This window comes from Sciurus vulgaris, assembly GCF_902686455.1.
Source record: "Sciurus vulgaris genome assembly, chromosome: 5".
NCBI lineage: Eukaryota > Metazoa > Chordata > Mammalia > Rodentia > Sciuridae > Sciurus > Sciurus vulgaris.
The window spans coordinates 5038069-5052980 of NC_136465.1; the positions used below are offsets into that span (position 1 = coordinate 5038069).

The 14912-nt window shown below is 48.4% G+C and overlaps 1 protein-coding gene across 3 annotated transcripts in view; it reads left to right on the plus strand.

The window, feature by feature from the left end:
• The window catches only part of MCPH1 (microcephalin 1), a 211684-nt gene that overhangs the window by 33262 nt on the left and 163510 nt on the right, over positions 1 to 14912 (plus strand). For all 3 annotated transcript variants that reach the window (XM_079141817.1, XM_079141819.1, XM_079141818.1), the window contains 2 exons: positions 223 to 1353; positions 8990 to 9090. In XM_079141817.1, coding sequence (XP_078997943.1) covers positions 223 to 1353; positions 8990 to 9090 — 1232 coding nt within the window. The remainder of the gene's footprint in view (positions 1 to 222; positions 1354 to 8989; positions 9091 to 14912) is intronic.

The following is a 14912-nucleotide window of genomic DNA, read 5'->3' on the forward strand; positions in this document are numbered from 1 at the left end:
TCAGCCTAATCTGAGCGAGCCCAGGGCACCCTGCCGCTGGGCCACCTCCCAGCCTGTTGGACTCTTCACTTTAAGGCTGTTGCTGAGGCTGGCTCAAACTTGGAATCCTCCTACGCTGGCCTCTGAGTTGCGGGAATTACAGGTGTGCACCACCACACCTGGCTGAACTTTAGAATAATTCAAGCCATTTTTTAAGTCAAGTCTTTATCTTATATTTTCCAGATGAATCCTTTGCTGGTGGCTTACACACATCTTTGGATGATCTCTGTGGAAAAGCAGGATGTGGAAACCAGGGAAGCCAATTGGGAAGGGCTGCTGATGGAAGTAGAAGCGATGCATACACGTCCTCCTGTGTGTTAGAGACAGAGAACTCTTGCTCACCAGCACCGGCCAGTCACCTCCACGGGTCCAGCCCTCAGAGATCCCTGAATCCTCCTGCAAAGGAGGAGGAGGTAAATCGGCAGAAGGACACTGTCGGAGAAGTAGTCACCCCCAACGAGAGGCAAGCCGAGGATGTCTCTGAGAGGTTTGGTGAGAAATACTGCTCGTCTTCTGCAGTGTCCATGGCAAAAGTCTACCTTTCAGAGTGTCCGAGGCCCTGGAGTCCCTCAGCAAAGAGAAAAAGAGTATCTGTGGGCTTAGATTCGCCCCCGAAAGGGCAGCCGAAGAAAAGGAGGCTCAGCCGGAAGCCTGTGGTGCCTGGGCTGCAGCTCAGGGTGGAGCCCAGCCTGCCGCTAGCGGCCAGGCCTGCCCCCTCCACTCCTGATCGCGGGGAGGCCTACGAGGACTATTTCTCCCCTGACAATCTGAAGGAAAGGAGTTCAGAGCAGCTTCTTCCTGGGTCTCTACCTCTGCCAAGCCCTGGTCCGCTCGGCTGCAGAAGTCTTTCTAGGAGGGAGAGAATGAGCATATTAGAAATGTCTGATTTTTCCTGCATTGGTGAAAACCCCAGATCAGTCCCTGTGACTCCGTTAACATCGAAAACTTGCTCCCGACTCCAGAAACCTGCAAAATGTGAACAGAACCCAGATTGCATTTGCCTGGCTGCAGAGGAGACACCTGCTGCTGATGCCGGCCAGGGGTTTGCCAGGCAGGCTGAGGACACCCCCCCAGGTGGAAGCCCTGCTCGACCAGAAGGACGCCAGGGGGACTTGCGTCCTCCAGCGGGAAGGAGGGAGGATGTGCGAGGATCCCTTTGTGTAAAGAACAGGCAGAAGGAAGGCTCCTCTTCCCCAGAGCCGGGCTCTCCTGGAGGCGAAGCACCAGGCGATGTCTCACTGCATTTGGGGGCTGATGATAATGCAGAGAAATCTACAGAAGAAAAGGAAGACTTAAGCCCAGGACGTGGCGAGGGTACGTGGCTCTTCTTAAAATCATGAAAATCCGTAACAGTGTATCTACATTTAAGACCCACCGCATTCTTCAGAACTTAAATTGTTTTTCTGATTTTATTTTGAAGAATGCGTTTGATAGCTCCCAGTGATACATCTTCAGGGATGCTTGCTGCTCTGTGGAATTCCCAGGCTTATGGGTCAGATCTTGTTGTGGATAATTTCCCCAAGTTTTCTCCCTGGTACAGACGGAAGGGACCAGAGTACCTGGCCTGTGCAGTGGGCTAGGGCCGCGATCCTCCTGTCCCTTGTGGGCCACTTTGGCACACCAGGACTTTAAAATCCAGGCTCACACCCAGAGACTGTTCCTGGACCAAGAAATTAAGATGGCATGAGCCATTGATTCTGTCCAGGAAGGAGGTGTGAAAGGTCAACTTTGAAACATCAAGATTTATTTTTGAAGAAAATAATGGGTAATGTTAATTTTAATCCTGCCTGTACTTTAATTGGAACCATTATGAGGACTTATTTATCGACCAGTATAATAGACCATATAACGCTCACAATTGCAGCAAAAGTAGCAATAATAGACATTTTTGCACTTAAATCAAAATTGAAGAAATCTTGTCTCTGACTATCTTCACCTAAAGATTTGGTTAAAATCTGAATAAGACCCAGTTGTCTCTAAGTCGTTTCTCAAGTCTTTAAATGGTTTTAACCACCATTTTCAAGAGGGAGAAGTCACTAGGGATGAAATAACCAGAAGTGTTACATATCTTTTCCTTGAGTATAAATTCCCCAGAATTGTCTCACTAAAAACATCAACAGAATTTTCCATACTTTAATATCACCACTTATTTTTCTCAGCATGTGTCAACAAGCAGTTGTAGCTGAAGCTTAGCGTGTGTTTTAACTGTGGACTCGCGTTGACTCTAAAGTGAAGGTGAAGTAGTGTGCCCCTGGGCTGTTCTGGTGATTCAGGACTCCGTGCTTACGAAGCTGATGCTCTCGCTGTTTTTAGCTAGTGTGTCCTTAAGGTCTTGAATAGCTCGCGATGACTTGTGCATCAGGTGGGAGAACGCTGGTTCCAGACAGTGTCATCTTAAATCCCAGTGTGTGTGGGAGTGGAGTGGCCCTCAGGGTGGACGAGGCTCTTGTCCCAGGGCTGGGCCCGGGAGACCCCAGGCCTCAACGCCTGGCTCACGTGGGAGAGGACGAGGGGCCGGCACGGTGGGCTCCCTGGGACTTGGAGACGCTAGGCTGCGGTGCAGGTGGGTGTGGGCCGTCACGCGGGCGTGCAGGCAGCCTCTGTGCCACTCGCTCTGACTCAGGTGGAAGTGTCCTGTGCCCTGACACGGGGCATCTCCTAGGGTCTCGGGCCTTTCTTCATGTCATCCCCGAGAGACGGAAAGTCATCTGATCCTAGGGCAAGAAGAGACTTCCATGCCGTGTAGCCCAGTGAACCTCTCGCTTGTGTGACGATTGAGACTCCTTGATGTCTTACTGTCTGTGTCAGCCACTGGGACTCGGGTAAACCAGCACCTGGGGAGTCCACTCCTGCAGCGCCTCGCGAAGCCCACAGTTACATGGACACTGCCCCGCCAGAGTTGTAAGCAGGCCTGCTGCACGTCTCGTGGGCCCCTTCGGGTCTCCGTGCTGGAATAAAGTCTCTTGCCCTTCATTTCAGTTCACCTGTGCTCCTTGCTGTTTTCAGTGTCTCATTGTAAGAAAGGTTTTAAGAGCAAGTTAAAAAAACTCAACAATAAACTTTAAACTAAATATCGTTTTAAGATGATTTTGAAGTTTTCCATTCTTATTTAATTTTACAGGCAATGCCCGCGTTGGTTTGCATTGTGGTAAAGGTCATTGGGTGAGGCAGCAGTTCTCAGGTGGCAGAGGGCACCAGGGCGGGGAGGTGGATAAGGGCTGTCACTGGGACCACATTTCCGTCCAAGGCGACGGTCCGTGCGAATATACTGAGGCAGAAGTTTGCAGTAGCCGGCTGGCCAGAGTAGCACAAGCCCCTGAGGTAGAGAGGCTGGCAGGCTAGATCAGGGCTGGACTATAGGGTGCGTGCATCCCTAGGAAAATCTGCAGCGGTTTTGATTCAGTTTCATCTTGATGAAGTCCCTGGGGGCTCTGAGCACAAGAGTCACCAAATCTGATGTGTTTTAAGTGAACCCTGGATACTGTGGGGAGCAGACTGGCATAGAGCTAGCTGCGGGAGCCGTCACTGCTGACCTTGTTCACTCCAGACACCTGAGTGTGCAGAGGAACAAACTCACAGGATGCTTGTGCATATGGAGAATTAACCCGTTGCCTTGAAATTTGCTGCCTTTTTAAGTAAAACTTACAATGACGGATTTCCAAATTGGTATCGATAGACATACTTTATTTTTTATTAATCTGTATCAAGGGTCAGTAATTTTCTGTAATGGATCAGTAAATACTTCAGGGTTTGTGGGCCAAATCAAGGTTTGTAGGTATTTATATAAATGATAAAACTTTTTCACAAAGTTTTTAATGAAACAAGTAAATTTTTTATAATGTAGGACTATTGAGAAAAGAATTCTTGGGTGAGGGAGGAATAGTATTGGGGCTCAAATCAAGTTTTCCTACCCCCCAAATTAATGGTAAATATTCATTAAGGCTGATGTATAATAAGAGTTTTTAATAAGATCACCTGGGAGAGAGACCGTTGCCCAATAAGTTTTGTCAAATTGATAAACCAGTCCACAAGCAGATGATTTTCATGGTGCATGTTTGCTGCTGATAAAAAGACCGTCCCCTGCTGTGCTTTTCAGCCTGTCTGTACCCTGCAGATTAGTCACCTGCAGCTGGACGTTAGAAGGCAGCTCAGCTGTGCAGGTGGAAGGATTTTGAAAGGAGAACGTTGCCTTTTCTTGTGTATCAGGTCCAGAAAACACTGCTGGAACTGTGGTCTGAGCTTGGGGAAAAGGCCCCGGCGAATTCGTATGGGTGTGGAGATTCTGCTTCTTTGGCTTTCGTATTTGCAACGAGGTCTCAGTGGGTTGCGGAGGCTGGCCTGAAACTCAACGGTGGTCCTGCCTCGGCCTCCTGAGTAGCTGGGGTGAAGGTATGCACCAGCGCCCCTGAGAGCACAAGGCAGGAAGCCTGTAGAGCAGCCAGCTCCATCGAAGCATCTCTCCTGCCCGTAGGTGCTGACCACAGCTCTTCACCACCTGATGCTGGTCTGAGCTGCCCAGCTGGAGGGTTCCAGAGCTGGTGCACAGCTGGGCTCCTCGCTGCCTCAGGAGTGAAGGGGGCAAAAGGGCACCATGTGACCACCAGCGATGCGGGTCCTTTTTGCCCTGCACTGGCTTTGCCCACTTGTTTCATGCAGACTTCCTTGTCAGCATTCTGTATGTGCATGCTATTTGAGCGACTCTGCGTGTCCCGCTGCCAGAGTCTCTCCTAGCTAGTAGTCACGAGCTGTTCGAGGCTGGTGGTGATGGCTGGCTACCCTTCCAGACAATGATTCGGATATTTGTTGACTAGCAGAGGACTCAGTCCAACAGAGACAGGTGTGCCGAAGCCCCAGTCTGTCCCTGGTTGACTACCCATACCTTACCTGAGAGGCTGACCAGTATTCCAGGCACGTGTCTAATCTTTTCAGCCCCAGGCTACCAGGCATCTCCATTGTGTGCTTAGGCCATCCAGAGATGCCATCTGCGGCTCATTCTGGATTTCCATGCTCTGCTTCTGCCTGGGTAAGGTTTGCCCCTGGAATCTTTAAATCAGTCCAGTTTTGTAAGCCCACAAATTTTACCAGTGAGAAACTTTCTGACATCCACTGTGCCAGTGGATCAGCTGGTGATGTCACCAAGTTCAGCTCATTTCTGTCATCCACTGTGGCAGTTAGCAAAGCCCGCAGTGTCTGAAAGGTGTCTTTTGGAGCTGCCTTGCAGTGTGGTCTGTTAGTGAGGTGGCTGATGCTTCTGGTGTGGTCAGGTGGCTGGTGCATTCTACACCTTGCGGCAGCCGTTGTCGCGAGACGCTTCACCTTGCTGTGCTAGTCTGTGACATGTCCAGCGTTGCCTGTGCTGACTTCAGGTGCACAAGGCCTCTGCCCACAGCTCTACCTGGGAAGGACCACGGGGTCACACCCTGGCTCTGAAGGACAAGGGCTGTGATGAGTTGGAGCGTCTGCCTGGAGAGGAGATCGGCCTTTAAGGTGGGACTCATTATCTCACGACAGATCTAGGGGCAAAAATGCAACAGTAGTTGGGAAGGGCATGTGTGTGCATAGTGCATAATCCCGAGGCAGAGAATTAGAACTCTAGATTGGGTCTGCAGCATTGAGAATTCTCAGGTTTTTAAAAAAATCACTAAAAGCCTCAGAATGTATACCTTTTTTAAAAAAATTCGTTATGCTGTCCACTAACCTGTCCACTTGTAGACATTTAAATGTTCATATTTTATAGTCTTTTGTATACTTGAATATTTCTTTATTCAAGAGGAAGTGTGGATTATTGTAGCAAATAGGCTTACATGTTTTCCTTAAATATTTTAAGTTGAGTAATGATTGCACTTCTGGACAATTGAGATAATCCCCAAGTGTGGCAAGGAGCGTTGCTCAGCCCTCTTCTCTGGTGGCTGACCTGCTCCCTGGGCCTTAAGCCAGCAGACAGTCTGAACAGCTCAGAGTGGGTGTCAGGTAAGCCAGGAAGGCTGGCTACAGGAAGACAGGCTGCAGATTATCTAGCTGATTGGGTGTTTGCTCGTTTTCATCAATTGGATGTTTGCTCTGCATCAACTATGTGCAGGTGTTCAGGCAGACACTGAGAGGTGATGTTAATACAGAGCCCCACCCCTTTCCTTGGGAGCTCAGGCAAGTAGGAAAGGCACAGTCAAGAGAAGCCATCCGTGAGAGCCAGGGAAGTCAAAAGGCACAGAGGACTCCCAGTGGGAAAATTACGAAGTGTTAAAACTGATTTACATATAACCCATATTTCAACTCTCAGATATTTATATAATAGAAACTTCTGTACAATCTATTGAAGACCATGATTAGATAATTCTGCCACCCCTCCCCAAAGTTAGCAGAGTGAACTTGAGTTGAAACAGCAGAGAGTGAGCAAAGCCCCAGATGAGGCTTGCTTGTGTAGAGCCTGTGAATAAATTGCACATATCCCAAAGGTGGAAAGTTCCTGTAGTTATCTTTTAAGGTTTTTTTTCCCCCATAGTTTTACCCTTTGGCATCCTTTGATGTTCTTAAATTCATTATTCATATATCTGGGACTCAGAAAATTTCCCCTTAGGATAATATTATGCTTATCTGCATGTTAGAATCCTGGGTTCTGAAATCGCCTGGAGAAGCCTTTTAGCCCTTGACTTCGTATTGCTGGAACCCATGACGTTTGCTCAGACGTGGCACGGTACCAGCGTTCCCACTCCCTCGCCCGTCCTGGAAGTGGACGTGCAGGAAGACAACGTTGGAAAGGAGAGCTTCGTCTGCCTTCGACGCGGCTGCTTTCCTCTCCGCGTTCCCCTCCCTCTCCGTCCTTCTGGGGCTTGAGTCACTCCTGCCCTCAAGCTGCCAGAGCCGGGTTCTGCCTCCGTAGTGGTCACACTCCACATTCCCTCTGCATCAGAACTTTTTATAACCTCACTTATGTGCATTGAGAGGTGAAGATGGTGGTTTAACTCATTCACGCTGAGAGGTGGATGACCATTTGCTAGATTCCTTGATGTGACTATTTCGATGACACCTAACCCAAACAGACTTCTCAATGGTAACCTTTCAGATAATACAGCATAATATAAAAACTCCGTAGTGATGGAATTCTTTTACCTCTGAATGTGGTTGTTTTATGAAAACTTAGATATTGAATCCCAGCATAGAGAAGTTAGCATGAGGAGTGGGGGATTTGATCAGGAAAATCTATGACTGAACTGTGGCCCCTGAAAATTCATGTGTTGGAGCCCCGTCCCTGAGCGTGCTGGCCTTTGGAGTCTGGACCTTTGGGAGATGGTCGGGCTTAGAGGAGGCCATCAGGCTAGCGCCTTCACGATGTCATTACTACCGTTTTATAGAAGATGAGACAGACCTGAGGCTTGCTCCTCTGCCCTGGAAAGACGGCAAAGAGGCAGCTTCTGCAAGCCAGGAAGAGAGCCTGCACCAGAACCTGGTCATGCCGCCCAGATCTCCGACTCCCTGGTCCCCGGAACAGTGAGCAACAGTGAGGACTCGCCACCATCTTAGAACAACTGCATGAAGGCCTTGCACACAACCCTCACCCGCCGCCCTCACCAGCCTGCTTGGCTGGCCAGGGTCCTTGTTGGTGGGGCAGTCAGTCATCTGGGACTGAACAGGGCGTGGGGAGACACTAGACTGCAGGGGAACAGGGCGTCCAGTGGCTGGCGTCTCGGTGTGGGGGTTCATAGGCAGGGAATGTTGACTCAGAACCTGACTGAGATGTTACAGGACCCAGGTTGCAAATACCTAGTTTGAATTCAGGAAAACACTTCACCATTGCTGTTCTGTATTTTTTACTTAGAACTGTTTTTGAAAAGAGTTTTCAAATCAGACTTTCCAGACAGTTATACCTGGTTATGTCGGTGTTCTGTCTGTAAAGTAGATGTTCTCAAGTGATGCGGATTTTAATTTGAAGAGTACTGACATTGTTTTCTGCATCATATTGTATTGACATCCTTTCCTGTTCTTTGGGACAGTATCTTGTGCATCTGCATCTCCAGTGGGAGCCCCGCGTCATAGGTATTTGTTGATAGATGCTTCAGTGAGTGACTGAGATGTGCAGCTAGGCTGGCCATCACTTGACTGGGGCTGGGACAGTGGCCCCTGCAAGCCCTTTGTGCCAAGGTGTTGGGACTGCATCGCAGCCCTTGTTAGGTCCTCTTTAAGAATCTAGCTTTACTTTAGGAAGAGGACGGCCGTTTGGGGACGGGGAGAGGAGAACAGAGCACCACATGGTGGGGGGGCAGTAGCGGAAGGCGGGTGCGCCTCACACGGCTCGCCTCGTCCTGGGTTTCAGGGGACATGGTGCAGCACCTAACGGAACCACACTTTACTTGATGGCGTCTTGGCTCTTGTGTCTTCGTGGCAGGATGCTGCTCTAAGGTGGGAATCTTGGGGGAGTGCACCCAGCTGTCATCTGCAGGTTGAAATCTGGAGCTCTGCACTGTACACTGTGTTCTGGAGAAACTCACCCCAGACCTGAGATTGCCGACAGCCCCCTACTTAGAACTCCCTTCTCTGAGGAGCTGGTCCGCATCATTGTTTTAAAATCTGAGAATTGAAGTTTGTGTAGTGCCTAAGAACAGGCATATGTTGTCTTGCCTTATCAAATGGACAAATGTGGTGCTACATTGTAACTGGAAGTCAGCTCCATGTAATGTCCCAAGCAATTCTCTGAACTGGGTGGTCAGGGACAGGCCCTCCCATTTGGTTACAATGTAGCATCACGTTTGTCCGCTTGATAGTGCGAATGCCTGTCAATTCAGGGACAGGGACCTTCACATTTCAAAGAACAAGACGTGTGCGTGCGGACACGGGGCCTGTTTCCCGCTGCCACTGGACATGAGTAGGAATGATCCCTCATTTCTGTTTTGCTGACGTTGCTTTAGTGTTCGTTCCACCTACGTTCTGACTAACCTTCGGTCCGCTTGGGTTTTAGGTGAACCAACAAGGCAGGCTGCTTCGGGTGGCCCTCGTGAACGCTTTCAGGACTGCGTCCAGCCTGCTGAGGAGCCGAAGGAAGGCAGGAAAGGCCAACAGGTCAGTGGGGAGGGGTATTGTTTTAGACTTTTGAGTGCTGCTACCTCGCAGTGTTCCATTGGATGGAGGAAACGAGTCTGTGCAACTTACATTTACCTAAAAAGTGGATTGTGGGTGAACGTTGGAAAGGTTCGTACGTGAAACTGAGAGCCGGGTCTTGCTCAGGACGGAGTTGTTGATGGAGCAAGCTGGCCCTGTTGCTCTGCCAGCTGGTCAAGACTCCTGGAGGTTTCTGTGGCCGACGGGGCTGTGCCCTTGTGTAATATCAGTAAGTATTTCCTAGACGGGGCGAGAACCCAGATGGCTTTTGTGGGAACACATCAAGCTTTGGCCTGAAACTCTGAGTCCCATTTTTATGAGGCCCAGGACGCATCACACAGAAACTGAGTTAAAGTTGTGGGGGGCACGGAGAGCAGCAGATGCCACGCTGGCAGTGACCCAAGGTGCAGCACTTGGGGCCTGAGGGTTTCTGAAGTGCAGGTCTAGAGGGCGGTGCAGAGGTCAGTGATCATGGTTTATTGTGTCACAGTAACCAGGGAGAATGAGACATGTTTTTAATATGCAATTTTAGGTTTTAAATGCACAACATCCTGGTACTTTGAGATCTTTCAGTGTGGAGCGGGAGAGGTTTTATGTCAGCATCTTAGGCTGTAACCAGTTGACAGAGTCTAGTTTCCTTGTTGTAAGAGTCTCCTCCTGAACCGCACAGGGATTGAACTGATGAATTAAAAACAAGTTTCTGGCCTGTGGCTCGCAGGTCTCCAGGGTCCTTAGTATCTCGGTCATCCCCGGTGACCCGAGGAAATGGAGGTCTTGCCTGCTTGTTTTTGCTCCCTGTTAGATTTCAAGTTAATCTGTATTAAGCTGAAATTTGAGACATTTTAACTCAGTCATGTTTTTATGTGTAACTATATATTAAAGGATTAGATTTTATCAAGCACCAAACTTATTTTCTTAAAAAAAGAAAACTTGTAATTAAATTTTGCCATTAAGAGAAGTAAGTTCACGGCAGCCCTTCTGTTGGCTAGTTCCGGAAGGACCCACGCGCACTGCGGTGCAGGCGGCTGGCCCTGGAGTGTGGGTGCCGTTTTTGTCTTCACCTGAGAGCTGTTTCTGTGGTCATCGAGCAGTGTGAGATTCAGTTGATGATTTGATTCCCAATCTGAAGCTTACAGCCATGCGTTCAGGGAACGTCCTGCCTTGGCTGCCCTGCAGAGCAGGCCCAGTACGAGCGGCTTCTCCTGAATTCTGACTCTGAATAACAGGAAGGTCCAGGGTAAAAGGTAGGCAGGTCAGGAAGACAGGGACGTGTGGAGCCTGTGGCTGGAGAAGCACCCTCCGGAGGAGGGTGGCCTGGGAAAGGTTGCCGGAACCTGCCGGAAGAGGGGTGCTAGAGGCGGCTCTAGCACACTGAGCATCGGGGTTCTCAACTTTGGTTCTCTGTAGCTTCACCGTGGTTGTTACACTTCAGTGCTGTTTTTGTTGTTAGCTTTCTTGAGGGTCACTGTCCTTCCTGTCTTTGATCTGGAAAATTCCCAGCTGCTATTTCTTCTCTTCTGCCCGTTTTCTCATGCCTCCCCGGCTGGGAACGCAATCACGTGTGCTAGCCTTTGCTTCTGTGGCCTGTACATCATGATTTCCTGTATATTTGTCTTCTTATACCTTTTTTTTCATTCTGGTATTTTTTATTGACTTCCATTTCATCTTTCTCTCTTTATCTATTCTGATGCTAAACATACACATTGAGTTTTCACATTTCATATTGTCCTTGTAATTTCGTTTGATTTTGTCACTTGTAATTCTCTGCCAAAATTATTCATCTTGTGTTTTATGTTTTTGAGCAGGTGAAGCATAAGTAGTTTGAAATCTGCCCGATAACTCCATTGTCTGTCTCCCTGTTGCTTCAGTTTTTATTGTCTGTTGTTTCTCTTCGTTTTCAGTCATATGTTCTATATCTCATGTGCCTGGTTATCTTGCATTTATCTTCTAATCAGGAGTTGAGATGATTTGCGGTTGGGCCCTGTCCTGTGAGGCTGGGTGTCCCGGGGAACTTGGGCCTCGTGTGTTGCTTTGCGTCTTACAGTCTGCTTCCTTGTTCCGTGCCTGGCTCTCTGGTAGCTGGTGCGTGTTTGTTTGTTTACACTCTGGCCAGCTTTTCTAATCGATCACAGTGAGGAGGTTGTTCAGGACTGTAGTCCAACATTACATTTCATTAAAAAGATGACTTTTCTAAACAGCATAGACCTTTGTGAAAAAAAGAGCTATAAAGACCAAGTCAAGAGAAGGGATTTTAAAAGGTGAACTTTGTAGTCCTTGTTTACAAAAGACAAACATTTGAGACGAACTTAATTTCTCTTAAAGAGCGAAAACAATTAACTGTTCAATAAAGAATTGCAGAATCTCAGAGTTACAACTTCTGTTGGAGCATTTTTGATTCAGTTTCACTTCTAATGGGAAAAGTCACTGTATAAATCAGTGGGAAAATCAAAGACATTATTTTAAACATAAAATCATGAATTTTTTGAGCTTTTTTTGTTGTTTTGGGTTTTGTTTTGTTTTTTGGTATCAGGCTTAAGCCCAGGGGTACTTAACCACTGACCACATCCCCACCCCTTTTTACATTGTTATTTTGGGGATAGGATCTTTCTAAATTGCTTAGGTCCTTACTAAGTTGCTGAGGTAGCCTTGAACTTGTGATCTTCCTGTCTCAGCTTCCCAAGCCACAGGGATTATAGGTGTGTACCACTGTGCCTGGCCCTGTAGAGCCATTTTTATTTGGAGGATCTAAGCAATTTCATTACCTCCATGCTCTTAGCTTATAATATGTATGTAGCAAAGAAAGATAGTAGAAGCTGAAGAAGCTAAAAAATGTGCGATTGTTACTGGCACTCTGGTAAAAGTACATGAATGTTTTCCTCCAAGGTTTTTTTTCATTTTTATAGATGGCATTTTGATTCATCGTACAAAAATGGGGTACAACTTCTCATTTCTGTGCTTGTACACGGTGTAGATTCTTACCACCTGTGTGATCATACGTGTACATAGGGTAATACTGTCTGTCTCATCCCACGATCTTTCCTTCCCCCCCCCGCCCCATTCCCCCCACACCATCCAAAGTTCCTCCATTCTTCTCTTGCCCCCTGCCGCACCCCCTCATTATGTCACATCATCCACTCAAGGTGTGTTTGAATATTTTTTAGTTGTCCATGGACCTTTATTTTATTTTTTATGTGGTGCTGAGGATTGAACCTAGTGCCTTGCACGTGGTAGGCAAGTGCTCTGCCACTGAGCCCCAACTGCGAACCCCCAACATTTTCCATTGTTCTGTGACTTCTGGGTTTGTTGTTGTTCAACAGGTTCTCATCCTCAGCAGAACCTTTAGTCCTCAACTGGGTTGCTTTTAGTAAGTGGCTACGTTTAAAATCTCATTTGGGAGCCATTTCTGCCAATCCAGATTGCTGCATGAGAGGGCCAGCTTGGGTCGGAGCCCTGAAGTCTTTACCGGTGACTTCCATGAGCTTCGCGGCCTGGAAGAAACGGAGAGCCAAGCGCAGAAGTGCAGTGTACTTACTGTGATGGTGGTCTTTATCTTATTTTATTTATTTATTTTTTTTAAGGAACTACACACAAGATGGAAAGCCTACCTTTCTAAAAGTTTCTGAAGTAGGTTGGGAAGCAAACGGGTAATAGCATGTGTGTGCTGCAGCGATTGCACACGCTCACACCTGGCTATGCGTGTGCTGCAGCAACTGCTCACACTTGCACCTGGCTGGAGTTTCAACCCGTGGGCACATGGACTGTCCAGCTCATCTCTTCAGCCTCCTGGCCACGCACTGCCCAGCCTGCAGCCAGTGCATTCTGAGCATGTAGCGATGCGCTCACCTCTGTGGCGTGTGAGCAGCTGTGTTAGGCCGTTGCTGGGCTCCCGGCCATCAGTGATGTCCTTGTCATTGTGCATTTCCTCATGGCTCTTTGTCCTCCACTCGTGAGAGACTCCGGTGCCTGTGCAGGAGTGGTCTCTTATCTAGGGCTGAGCACCCGGTGCCTGGTGGCTGCAGCGTTGACTCCTGAGCAGAAGGCCTGGGTTCCTTCCCGCTGCCGCTTGGCTCTGAGGAGATGCTCCCTGGATGACTGTGTCATTGTCACAGAGGCAGTAACATCTCATCAGTGTGGGTTTCCAATTTGCAGTAATTCTAGGTCTTTGCCTTAGATATCAGGCTCGGCTGGAAGCATTTCCTCTTGTGGGTGATTTTGATTTTAAATTTAACTCTCGAGTTGCAATAGCAGTGACTCATCCACATGACAGGTGATATTTATTATTTTTTTCTTGGATGTACAGCATGAGTGTTTGTTATTACACATTTAGGGGAATTGCCACACCTTCTCGGGGATGACACTTTGTAACTGTCCAGGTAAATAATTTCCCGTTGTTTGTTCCTGCTGCTTGCAGGGAGATAGGGCCTGTCCTGTGGCTAGGTGCTTGCTGTGGCCCTCACTTGAGAGATGCCCTTACTGAGACCAAAGCTGTTCTTGATTCCTAGCATGGGTTTTTAGTAAGCTGTGATTACTTTGATAAGCTTCTCATGGCAAAACCAACCCAAAATTGGCAGAGGGGGACTGAGCTGGTTGTGACAGGTGGGGTAGCCAACAGATGTTACTCTATGAAGCCTTTGGAAAACCAGCTGCTTCTTGATGGCCACAGTAGATTTCAACTCCCATTAGCATGTTATTTTTTTCTTTTCATGTGTGAAAGAAAATATTTGTATAGAAAGCATCAAATAGAATTTTCAAAGAGCTCCATCTTTCTTTTAGCATTATTTCCATGTTCAGTGCTGAGTGGCTGATTTTGCAGGCTTTGTGAAGGGTGTGGTTCAGAAATCAGCAAATGTGCTTGTCCTGGGGGTGGTGGACATGAGGACCAGTCAGGGTGGGTCCCCTTGGGCCCTTGGTAGTCATCTTGGGCCACATAAGACTGGAAGCTAAGATCAGGGTTCACTCCCTGCTGAGCAAGACCTGCAGGGCATAGAGAGAGGAGCTCTGTGAGGCTAGCTAAGATCTGTTGTTCGGCAAAGGAGAGTGCACCAGCTCAATTTAAATAATTCTAGCTGCTGGTTTCTAAGGTCCAGCTTCCTAGAAGAACCACTTGGCAGATATTAGCTAAGTGATAGTGTATCATGGCAGTTTGCTTTAGAAATACCAAATTAATCAGTCTGAGATATGCAGAAACTCAAAAAAAAAAAAAAAAAACCTGCTGAAGTAGTAAGCTTGAGTCCTTATGTTTAGAAAAATTAAAAGGTATTTTGGGGGAGTAAAGGAATTGGGTGAGTAAATTGATGCTCAGCTCTGGGCTTCCTTGGTGCAGACACCTGGTCTTCAATGGGGGGTGTTCGTCCTTCAGTGCTGTCCCCGCCCCTGCCTCCTGCTGCCCCCACCTCCCCGTGTCCATTCTGTCCCCAGGCAGCTGATCCTGGGCGTTCTGTTCCTCTTACCCATAATTGGTTTGGGAATGTGACTACCTGCTGTCCAATAGGAGCGAAGGGAAGTCGTACTGCTTGCTCACTGGGAGAGTGCTGGAAAGGATCCCCTCTCTGGAGGTAGCCCTGGGGAGGAGCGGCTGGACGTGTCCCTGGAAGGCTTGCACCCTGCAGTGGAAGCCAGAAGGTGAAGTGGGCAGGGGAGGGTGGCCTGCAGACCCTCTGCACAGGCCTCACAGCGGTGCTCGCAGGCTGGCCGAGTTCCGTGGGGCCGTGCGTGTGCACAGAGGTGCCTGGCTATGCCTTGGTCTCAGGGCAGACCCTTGGGGAGGGTGGTGACTGCCCGCC